General features: G+C 39.6%; 1 protein-coding gene and 1 long non-coding RNA gene across 9 annotated transcripts in view; both read right to left on the reverse strand.

Moving 5' to 3' along the window:
* Nucleotides 1-12,426, reverse strand: part of lrrc49 (leucine rich repeat containing 49) — a 33,737-nt gene that overhangs the window by 14,194 nt on the left and 7,117 nt on the right. For 2 of the 8 annotated variants that reach the window (XM_087136842.1, XM_087136844.1), the window contains 5 exons: nt 11,685-11,840; nt 8,612-8,765; nt 7,582-7,806; nt 3,689-3,760; nt 742-847 (listed from right to left, as the gene is read on the reverse strand). In XM_087136842.1, coding sequence (XP_086992968.1) covers nt 742-847; nt 3,689-3,760; nt 7,582-7,806; nt 8,612-8,765; nt 11,685-11,840 — 713 coding nt within the window. Of the gene's footprint in view, nt 1-741; nt 848-3,688; nt 3,761-7,581; nt 7,807-8,611; nt 8,766-11,684; nt 11,856-12,426 lie in introns of all 8 variants that reach the window. The other 6 variants (XM_087136840.1, XM_087136843.1, XM_087136846.1 and 3 more) reach the window with 4 other exon arrangements.
* On the reverse strand, nt 4,402-7,575 carry LOC147799178 (uncharacterized). Its single transcript, XR_015425227.1, has 2 exons — nt 6,637-7,575; nt 4,402-5,884 (listed from the first exon to the last, which is right to left on the reverse strand). It is a non-coding gene; the product is annotated as an uncharacterized LOC147799178 (long non-coding RNA).

The following is a 12,426-nucleotide window of genomic DNA, read 5'->3' on the forward strand; positions in this document are numbered from 1 at the left end:
TCGATGCCTGAAGTGCTATGTTTGGGCCTTCTAACGAGCGTTCACCTACCCGACGTGCAGTACCTATAACAACTCGGTGGACTCCATGTCGCAGTCTCCCTTCTATTAGAGGAACAGGGTCTCCAAATATACGATCCCCATTTTCTCAGGGAATCGCGGCAATCCAACGATCCCTTTGGTCCTTTTCCACAGGAATTCTATAGAATTCTAAATCACGGCATTCTTCTTGTTTATTGTCACATCCCACAGCACAACGCAACTTCATACATTGTATATGTCAATGTTTTTTCAGGAATTCTCCCACTCAACACTCGGAAAATCTAACCTGGACCTCTGCACACGTATAAAACACACATGAACGACCACTGTTTACATTGCTCAAGGCGGTCTAATATGGCGGCACTATTTCAAGTACTACAAGACTGAAAAACTTATATAAGCCAAGGTTAAATCCAATCAATGCAATAATCAATTCTTACTTATGTACATCCTTTGTATTTTCAAAATACGTGACCAAGTATTGTGAAAACTGTATCCTACTGAGACACATTCCTGCGTGACGTGAAATAACTGGCACCAGGTATAGAGTAACAAAGTGATTTCCTCATGCGCACAATTGTGTGTAAAAGGCACATAAGCGTGGGAACCAGCTTGTGAACAAACACGCGCTCGTACTCCATTTATTTACACTACACTTCCTGGTTCAAATGAAGCCACACTTCGGTACACCACTGCATGTACCTGTCCAAATTCAGTCTGTCTGGGTTGGCTGATCTCTCCTCCTGGGATCTGAATATGACCGGTACCCCAGGGACATTTGGACTCTCAGCGATCATGACCTTGTCCCCTGTAAATGACAAGAAAAACAAAAACACATTAATTGACCATTTTTTGGGTCATATTACAGCTCCACTTGCTCTTTGACACTGTGGCAAAACAAAACAATAACTTCCAATAGTTCAATACCATGCATGTTGTAGTGCGTTCTCCCTGGTTTATGCATGTACATGTAGGTGTAGTTACTAACACAGAGAACAAGCAGCAGTGCTGTGGATCTGAAATGACGTACTGTACAGTTCATAGTCAGATACCGCTACAATATTCATGAGCACGTGCGATGTACCCTACATTTACCAACATTTTGGTTAACCATTTCTGCAAATCAGGGTTGAAATCAATGCATGGATGCCCCCCCTCACAAAATGCTACTCAACTTTGGCAAACAACAGAGAGATCTGTAACTCAAGGTGAGACTACATGCAAAGGGTTAAAAGTGACTTTCACACCAAAAGAAATCTTTGGAACTTTGCGCAATCACAGACAGAAGAACGAAGAATTTTTAAGTTACATGTAACTCAAGCCAAAACATAATAAATGAACTGGACTAACATACACCGTATTACATATAATATCTGAACTGAGACAACTCAAAAAGTCTTTTACATCAAGAAATTCATCCAACAAGAAACATCACAAGACAACCCTGGTTCATACATGTACCGGTATGTACATGTATTGTTCTTCAACCTAGGCTAAAATGATATTAAAACAACCACAACTACAGTGACATGTGTGCTTGTTAACAGCCTAAAATGCTCTGAACACTGCTCCATTTTATTCAACCTTGAAGACAAATCCTGGGACAATTTGAACTTCATTGGTCCACGCTTCCACGTTATCAGAAAATGGGCTCAAATTAAGAGTGCAGACAATAAATTTCTGCAATCAGCATGCATCATACATATGCACAACCAATTTCAGCTCCCAAACTGATGTCCTTTCTGAGATGGGCCCCGTCTGCTTACTATTTCAAGTTCCCACCCTGTACATCCATTTTTTCTGTCTGAAAATGCATTGAGAAACTTGCAAAAAAAATCTGTACACGTCAAAAATAACACGTTGGTGAGACTGCATGCTGTCACTGAAGCCCTGAGTCTCATTCACAAAATGCAAGTCTCTAAAACATACTATTGGCAATATTTTACAATATTTTGTTACCAAAAAAAAATCAACCAGTTTAGTTGAATATTTACGTGGTGCATATAACCAGTACATGTACATGTACAGTACAGGTTCCTACACACTGTACAGTAGCTCTCATGCCATGACAAACTCCATTGGAGGATGTAATCCATGGTTCATTCTCCAATTTGAAACATCTGATAGTGGAGAATGAAAGAAAGCCACAATCCAACAGGAAAACCTGCTTATTAAGAAACACAGAGTAAACAGGTGCATGGGACGTGTATTATACTTACAAGGTATAACTGAAAGATTAGCAACTTTAGTTGAAAAAAAGGGGATGAAAAGTAGGTGGAAGTGAAGTTAATTCAGTATGAGTACATGTACATGTCATGCAGCACATCAAGAGAATCTCTGGAGGATTTCAAGAGTTAAGAGGAAAATATTTTAGAAACTCAGCAAAAACTCACACAGTTTAGAGAGAAATAGCAACCAGTTTTTTCCAAATAAAAGTCATACATGTACATGTAGGCACACAAAAAGCACAATGACATACAGTACATGTATATATGTGACCGGCTCTAGAAAAATGGGTAATACAGTAAGTCACCAGATTCAGGTGATGAGTTTTTAATATGGCTGGATTCTGTACCTCAAACGCTACAATTTAAAATATGAATTACCCCTGTAGTGAGCTGCATTCCAGACATACATGTATACCGGTACGTGTATGGGCATTTGTAAATATCCACATTTTTGGATTCAAGACAAGCACTTTTTGAGAAAAAGCTCATGAAGTGTAGTGTTTGGAAGCACAATGCTACAGGTACATGTACATGTATCTACACGTAGGATTTCTTACTGAATGATCAATTTTTCATCTTTATTCATCAGTATCCATGTTTGTAGTCACAAATTCTGAAAATGTAAATACTATAGAAGCTATTAAAGGAAAAAACACAAAATCACATTTTTGAAGAAATTTTTTGGGAAAATAGAACGGGCCATTACGTGTTTTGGCATTGTGCGATTTAATACCTTTTTGTGCAGAGCGGGTCACATATACATGTATCGGTACAAGAGGTGTGAACTGCAAATCTTCACTTTCCCACGCCAAGTGAACTTACATGTATCCTGGCATGCCTGGGGTGAAGTGTACATGTACAGTGTATGTGTACATACACTATACATGTACATACTGTACATTACATGTACATGTATGTATTCTTTCTTAAAACTAGGAAATGCTGAAGAAAACGTTAATGTACTTTTGTCTTGTCCCACAGTGATGTATGTATGAAGTCAACGAGTAGAAAGAAATGAAGCCCTTTCTGTCGCCGTTGGCAACAACCGCAGATTAACAGTGATGCCCCTCGCCAATTTTGTAGACACAACGCTACAAGAATGCCAAACAATGGAGATGTTCCTGCCTGCCACATCCAGGAACTGCAAAGTCACTTTGTACATGTTGTACCAGTACATGTAGAAAACTAGAACCGAATCCAAAATCCAAGCTGAAGATCAAAAGCATGGTTCAAACCTATGTCTGACGGTGACTTACACAGGGGTTATATTCAAAGTGCTCAAGACACGGCAGTTTTGTGCAATGTTCCCCCCAACTTCGATCTCCGCACCAGATGGTCAGCCAAACACAGCATTTACATGTGCATAGCACAGCCAACCATAGTAAAAAAATCAAGCCATTGATAAAGTATGGTACATGTACCTGATAAACCAGTCTCTTTAAGAGATTCCTTATTCCCGTTCTTCGAGCCAAGTGTGACTGCAATATCTAGCACTGCAGCCACGTTGACAAACATATGGCAACATTACAAGGAGAAAAAAGCAAAGGACTGAAACTGAAGCACACACATTAGCTGAATGACTCTCTATGTTCCACACTGACGGGGAAGGGGTGCCAAATCCACAAGTTTTCATTTGGACAAATTTTAAATATGACATACTTAACCGCTTGCCGTTAGGTAAAACAGTCTCTTGAATCACAAGCTGCCGGGGGGGGTGTGCTTTATGATTTTGACTTTGACATCTGTATTCACCTTACTTGTCACCATTGTTATGTCTATTATGGAGTTACATAACGGCTTCAGTGATTGCCCTCAGCCCCCAGGAATGACAAACAATGGGTGGGCCGGACGATGCGTTCGTCGGCCAGGCTGGCTTAGAGCGCTGTGGTCCTTCATGCCATTGTGCTTCACAATACCATTACAGCCTATGGTGACTCATAGCAGTCATTCCTGTCCCCAACTTAGGCCACCCGGCTGTGTGAATTAGACGAATGGGTCCGCATTTGGGGACACCCAGCTCTAAGTGGTTAATAAGCTTCGGACCAACCTCGTATTTCATGCAAAAAATGTAATGGTGCTGTGTAAGTGTAACGCACATACTGGATAAAAGATGGGCAACGGTACAACGAACATGTTCACATATGTGTAAGGACACAATACTGGCTAACAAAAATGGGACACATAGGTAAAAATTCAATCTAGTGAAAGGTGTTTAATTTACTTTTAAATTATGACAATGGACCACCCTCTATCAGAAAATAGCAATGGGAAGATAATCGGCCCAAGAAATTTTCTTCCATGCAGTGCTTTCTGTAGAGGGGGACCTCATAAGTTAACGTTGGTTACGGTGTCCACTTTGCAGTCAACCATGCAATAATAAAAGTCAAAGAAAAACAATGTGGAGTTGTATTGTTGTGGTTAAGCTTTTCGTCCTTTCTGAAGGTCATCTTTAAAAAAAAGTTAATTGTTACTAATTTTACGATATCTTAATAAGGTGGACACCGTAACTAACGTTAACAAGTGTACTTTTTCACACACAACAATTTTAAATGATTTGCAGTTTGATGACTTGAGGAAAACAGCTGGTTGCGAAGCTTGCAAGTACTTCAAAGAGGACATTATCATTGACAACCAAAGAACAGATACCCTCAATTTCAAAGATCTTTGTCCTGTAGTTTAACGTTAGTTACAAAAATGACACGGACACCAAAAATTTCGAATCAAAGCTAACATTTCATGTGACAAGTTTATTATGACTTGCTTTACTGGAGCCCTCAAGGCAGTTGCCTCACCTTCAGAAAATTGCCTATGTTACTATGTGCAGGTGTTAATACATGCACATGCTTTTTCATTTCTTGGGAGCATCTCTGTGATCTACATATCTGATAAGCCACTTCAGCCTATTTTTAGATGCCCTATATGCATGCAAGAAGGTTGCACATGAGCTTCACAGAAGTTGAAATCTTTGACATTGTGAACTTACGTACATGTATGTATATTTAAATGTGCACCATTTGCAACATTAAACAATTCTGAGGAACAAGTAAATTGAGTCAATGACTATTTTATTTTTCATTCTAATCTTGTTTCTTAAAAACTGTATTTCATTGTGGAGGCTATACACTGACGATCCCATCTGAAGAACATGGCACATCTCATTAAATGAATTTCATTGAATTTATTCAGTTCGTGCCACCTGGGTGACTCATCTTTGCTGAAAAACTGATGAATTTTTGACTACAGACCTTAGACAAACCTCTGATGACATACTTAGACAAAACTACTTTTGGCAATAAACGTTTAAAAATACTTATTAGCATAGACACTGTATAGTGCATTAATTTTACCTACTTCTTTGCTGTCCAAGTGAAAGTAACGCAAAGATGGATCTGGAATAAGTGAACTTGGATTAACAACACACAGAATGAATTTCCTGTTAACGGTCAGATCTTTTTCCCAAACAAAACTTTGCTTATTTTTATTTGGACGATCCATGCAGTATATAACTGCCAGTTCATCACTAATGATGCGCTTGATGGCACCTGGATGCATCCTCAAATGCGACGACAACTATATCCCCTGCAGTGAGCTGGCGATCGGCAGGCTCTTGTGGGGTCCTGAAATTACAGAAATGGCAACAGGAATGGTTGAAATCGAATAATCTTTGATTTAATTACTACTAAAGCTTCTTTCACAAGGACATGTGAATCTACAGACATATAATCTTATCCAACCATTGAATCTTTTTCACCTTTCTGGCTTCTGAAATAAGATAAATAAGAAATAAGAAAAATAAAATTCAAATAGAACAATTTTTTAACATAACCGGCAGTGGCTTGATTTGTAGAAACATAAAAAAAAAACTCTAACAAGACCCCAGGGGTTCCACAAAGGCAAGTTCCCCTATCTGTGTAAACATCACTTGCCTACGTGTTACATCAACTTCGCTCCATTTACTTTTAATTCACTGCGAACTCGCCCCCATACTATTGGCTGACAAATGGGGCGAATTTTAATACGAATGGGGCGAAGTCGAAAGTGCCGGTGTGTAACGAACGTGAAACACTGATGATTTCTTGAACTTGGCAAGGCTATTCTTTAAGTTTGTTCATTTTTGTGATGGACTTTAGCTTAAAAAGCGTAAATTATTTGTCGTTTTGCAATTTCAAGCGGGACTTCAGATGTTTACTATTTTTTTCTTCCGTTCGTTAAACATGGACACGATTCACACGAAACCATCCAAGCGGTCCGCTACAAAGCCCAAAAATCACCCATTGACTATCCATTAAAATCTTCCCTTTTACAATGCCATCTGACCTCTTTTCACAAAAAAATACAGAAAATAAAATCTATTTAAGTTGATACAAACCTTTTGGCTGCTCTTTTTCCGGATATTGGCTGCTCTTTTCCTGATTGTTGGAGGGAAAGCTGTCGCGCGCAGCAACTTTCTCCGTTCGTTACAAAGAGACGCGAAAGCGGCGCGCGGTGGACACGGTGCTTAAAATAGCTTTATCTCGGAAAAGACGTAATCAAGCCTAAAACAATTGACCTTTAGGTCATCCATGCAGGGTACCATTGCACGTGTACGACCACTAGTCAGACTGCGTTGATCACCAGTTAAAACATGTGGACATTTTACGTTAGTTACAAAATGGACACGAAAATTATAGCGATCGATATGCTGATGTTTTCTCATCCTCGAGGGTAATTATGGTCTAGCACACATTTTACACGATGTTTATTAAGCTCATTTCGAATAAAAATGGCTTTTACAGGTAAGGGTGAGGCTTGTAAATGATGATTCTGGCCCTTTTCGTCATGGTATGGTGTGGTGGACACGATGTGAAACGAACGTTAACGCAGGTTCAGCTGCCATTTTGGAGCGTGGATTTATTTATTTTTTTTTTTGTAAAGGGCCAAAATATTACTTCATTGCTTAACTCAAAAAATATGACCATTGTGATAAAATACGTGAGCTATAAGTAAAGTAGTTGAGTTCATTAAATTTTGTTCAAGCAATGTCCCATTTTTGGGCGCCATTTTGAACTAAAATTTGCTCTTCAACGTGAATAAAAATTATAGACTCGCATTTACACTGAATTATTTATCTTTATTTATCTCTCAAATACATGTACAACTATAATCTCAAGCAAACATTGCTTGAAAATGGTTACATCATCTGATAAATTAAAGTTCATTTTTTGCATCATGAAAGTTGGCCAGTATTGTGACCTTACACATATATGCAAATCAGACCTGCATAAAGGGCGAACGTACAAGCATCAGTACTGTGGCCCATCTTACAAATGTATACCTGGAATATGCATGGTTCCCTTCTGTTGCCTAGTGTTGACAGCCCCGGCGCTGTGCACCAGCCGGGGAGTCTGCTGCACATAGGGGTTGTAGGGGTCCTCTTTCTGTGCTTTGGAGTGGTGGGAAGTTCCCTCGGGGTGGCTGAGGTCGGTCAGCTGGGTCGCGTAGGCCGTGGCGGGGTGGTGGACCTGGCGGTGTCTAGGTGCATTACGATGCTCCGGAACACCTAAACAGCAGAGAGGAAAGGGGTCATTTGGCCTGCCATTGCCTACTCTCCTAAGCCAACGGAGCAAAGGGAGAGAGGTTCTAATTTCAAACAATGCATCATCTACATGTAGTTATCACTGAGAAACTGTTTCAAAGGGAACTGTAGGAAAACAGTTACTAAAATCAGCCAAGTAAAAAAAACAAGAAAAATTTTGTAGTTTCCATCCACTTTCTTCTCCCTTGCCTGATTCTTTTTTCAACATGTTCAATGTCTCAGTTTTGGGGTTGAATTTACAACTTAATTGACTTTTTGTTCCTAACTACATGTACATGTAAATGGCCTGTTAGATACAGAGAATACACCTTCAGACATAACAACCTCAGAGTAAAACCTACTTTTAAAAGGGGCCGTGTCCTCTTCTTTAAACATGTTAAAAAATTCCAGACAAGAAACTTGTTTTGTTCGTTTTTGCATGTGAATACTAAATTTACTAAATTTCTAAATCATAATGATGAGTGTATGCTCAAAAATGCACTCCTGTTTGTGTGACACCAAGCGACACATGACTAACTTTGGAGTGCTGAAGCTTATCAGAGTTGGGAGCATTTTACAAAACGTACATGTACAAGGAAGTTGGTGACACTTGTGGCGACTGTTACGGTACTGTTATATTTAAATCTTATTTGGCCATGAAAAATGCTCAAGGTACAGTGTTGACATATTCATGATTTGACAAACATTATATGTACTTCACTGTTAGTCTACAACACCACGGCATTTGTGGATTCAAAGTGGATGCTTGCAGGAGGATGTGCCGTCATACCTGCGTAACTCGCTGAGGAATGCCTTTCATGTCCCTCCCCATCCTTGCCCAGTGGTTGGCTGTGACGCCTCCCGGGGGCAGGGGCACCAGCGTACTCCGTCAACAAACGGTAGGGATTATTTTGTTGGTCCCGCCCAAATCGGAAATCAGAACTCTGAAGGAAAACATAAAAAAAAAAGATTGCTACAAATAGCAGAGGAATTCTACATCGGATCCATACCCATTTTTTTTTTCGGGGGGGAGGGGGCTGGCATGGCTGGGGAGCAGGAAGCAAAGAATTTATTCATTTTCACCAAAACTTTTGTCGTGTCCCTCTCAGAGGGGCTAGTAAAGAAGTAAAAATGGAAGCTTACACAGCAAAGTGAAATTGAACCTGGATGTTTGGTGGCAAACGAACATGTACATGTATGCATGAATTTTTTTCAACAGGATGAGCACAAGTCTCTAACATCTCCACAAGAACAGGGGCCAGTTTCACAGAACCACAACAACCGTAAATCTGCTGAGCAGAAAGAAAATATTTGTTGTGCAAAAACCCCTCACCGGCCAATTTGCGACACGTGCACCTCTTGTGTCTGATTCATGGCTGACTGTTGCTCTGCCTAGATATCTGCTTCTAAAGCAACAAATGTTATCTGCTTGGCGGTGCTTCTCGAGATTGGGCCCAGTCTTGTGCGTAGCCACACTGTGTTGCAAATTGGCACTCGAGTGTACTTCAATCAGAAACAATCAAGCTTTATGCTTTATTCACATGTATCACTGGCGTGTACTGTTAAGGCCGGTTTAAAATTTGGCACAAAAGGAGACATGAAAAAGAAATTGTGATACTGGTGCATACATGTACATGTACATGTATACTGTATGATCAACTGTCCAGTGAATTTGCATAAGTTGAGCACATTTCAATTCAGCAAAGTTCACATCAAATACATGTACTCCATTACTTTGCTTTCAGATTTGCCAGAAGTTTGAACTGGCCTTAATGATGTAGATGGAAGGTAGGTTAAAACAATACACTCGTACGTACCTCAACAACAAGACTCACAGAGCTACTGTTAGTGATCTCTACGTACAAACATGATAAGCTACATATACATGTAGCTATCATCTACATTTAACGTCACATGAAAAGCTATGACACATCAAGCGGAAGGGGTAGGGAAGGCAGGGGGATAGATATTTACCGCAGCAATGGTCCTAACAACTGCCTTTGGGGGATTTTTTTATGGAGGAAACAAACTTATGGACAATCCTTCGAAAAATGCCATTTTTCCCACTATGGTTGAAAAGATCTGGACAGGGTCCAAAGCCTTCCCAGAGTGCTACATGTATAATGTAAACTACTGAATACTACCAACATGTACGCTGTGTGTGTATGTATATACACGTACCGGTCCTATGAGCATGATGTTCAGAAAATAAGTACTTGCACATATGAACACATATACGCTGAAATGTACATGTATGTTCTGATGAAATTTTCTTCCATTTTTTCGTAAAAACCATAATTACATGAATGCACACTTATGGTATACATATATATGTACATGTAAAGTTCAATGAAAAACTTTATCACAAAGGAAAAGCAAAACCTGGAAAATCACACAGTTAATCACTGCAAATTCTTCCACTTCAAACCCAAACAGGTCCCAGGATTTTCCTCCATGATTCAACCTACATCATGTACATGTACAGAGAAAATGCCCTGCGTCAGAGGTCTTGAATGTTTGTTTATTGCTTGTAGACAGTGACTAATGCCAAGTTTCTGATACACGTAAGAAAATGGTACAGTGCAACGATGAACACATACATGTACATGTACAATACACAATATTCAAATGTGCACAATAACAGACCACTGCACACGCTGATTATGCTCAACATAAGCAACTGCACAACTGTTGATGGTAGATGTATAAAATGAGGGATATGGCTTTTCTAAGCATTTTCCAGGGCACGTGGCACCCTGGCAGCCTGGGAGATTATGTCTGCCACTTTGCTGCTCCCAGAAACTACATACATGTACATGTACATGGTACAGTACATGTACCCGGTATACATGTATGTGACATGCTGGAGCTGCAAAAAGGTATATTAAGTCATGCAATGCCAAAACGCGTAATGGCCCTTTCCATGTGCCGAGAGTGAAAATATTTGGAAATATCTTGCATGTCTTGAGGCCAGTTGCTTGACTTAGAATGCCTCTGTTGCTAAGGAAAACCAAGATAGTGTCTAATTTAAGTTTAATGTTTCTGTTTGTTGTGTTTAAAGGGCATTATCTCAAAAGCATGTATATGAAATTATATATACATGTACTATGATGTAGTAACTTTGGTTGTAAGTTGCAAAGAACAGAGTAGAAACAGATGACATATCAAACAGGTATACATAAACATGTGTGATGTGGTGTGGTATACTTGAACATGTACAATGTACATGGAAATGCTTACTACAAATGCATGAAAACTATGTATATGTATGATGACTGTTCTACAGTTCATGGCACAAAAGCTTGTGAACTGAACATAAAGCACTTTTTCATTGTGCAAAAACTTTATGTAAACCTACATGTACGTGAAAATTTAAAAACGACTGTAGAGTGTGGGAGCATGCATTCTAAGCCTATTCTAAGACACTAAGTAGGAATACGAGACACCATAGCAAATATACTTGTACATGTATGTAATGTCCGCAAGATCTATAATGTACACGTACATGTACATGTGTAGGCCATTTTTTTTTCCATTAGTTTAAAACCAAATCTCATCTGGAAAAAAGCTTGGCATTTTGCTTTATTTCCTGTGGCCTAACCTTTTATTTTACAAGTACAGTAAACTGATTTCATCATTTGAAAATATTCATTTAACATTATTTAACTTTCTTACATTTGAAAACATCCTTTCAATAAGAAATTCTATGTTTGTTGACATCAAACTCGCAGTTCTGGGATTACATGTATGTAGGTTGGTACAATTTACAAATGTATCTTGAAAACTGTTAGATCTCACTACATACAGTTCATGTACAATCCGTGCATGTTAAATCTGTGCAGCATGTGTACTATGAAACATACATGAGCATGGCCAGTACTTGCCCCTGCGGGGCTGGGTACGTGACCTGGGGCTGCTGGAAGAACTGTCTGGCCTTCCTTATTGGAAGTCGGTGGCGCCGGCGTAGCTGAGCTGGTGGTCGTCTCTGTTGGCACCGGATCTTTCACCTGTAGGGAGGACTGAGACACAAATGCCTGCAGTTGCAGGGTGGGAATAAGTGCGGTCATTTAGTTAACGGGGGGCCCATTCAACCGTTTTGTAGTTTGTTTTTTGAGGCAGTATCCCCTTTTTTTCGGAACTTATCCAATCAATCACGAGGGAGAAAGTGCGGAGTCAAAAGCACACACACAAAATAAACTTGATGCATGAACTTCACTTGACATGCTTGAGCTAGAGATCCAGTCTGGGCTGGACTTTGAATATCTGTAGGTATTTTGCTTCAGTCTTAAGTTAAGTCCATGCTTCAGTCTAAGACTAGTACAAGTACTGTACCTGTACGTACATTTATCAGTTAAAGGTACATGTTCATGTAATAAAGTCAACTCTGACATGCCTATGACTAAGTCTAAACTTGAAGTAACACGGGTCATCTACTGTACATGTACATGTTTCTACTGCATTAAGAGAGCCACCTGTACGTGCACAGCTAAATGTGCTGGCACTTCAAGTAGTATTTTACTTGTGTTGGATAACTAACTTAGCGTTAACAATCAACACATGTACATGTACAGTATGCAAAATGCATCTGTTTGGATTACCGGTAAT

This window comes from Acanthaster planci, linkage group LG05 (genome assembly GCF_054643075.1).
Source record: "Acanthaster planci isolate LZ-2023a linkage group LG05, COTS_SCS, whole genome shotgun sequence".
Classification (NCBI taxonomy): domain Eukaryota; kingdom Metazoa; phylum Echinodermata; class Asteroidea; order Valvatida; family Acanthasteridae; genus Acanthaster; species Acanthaster planci.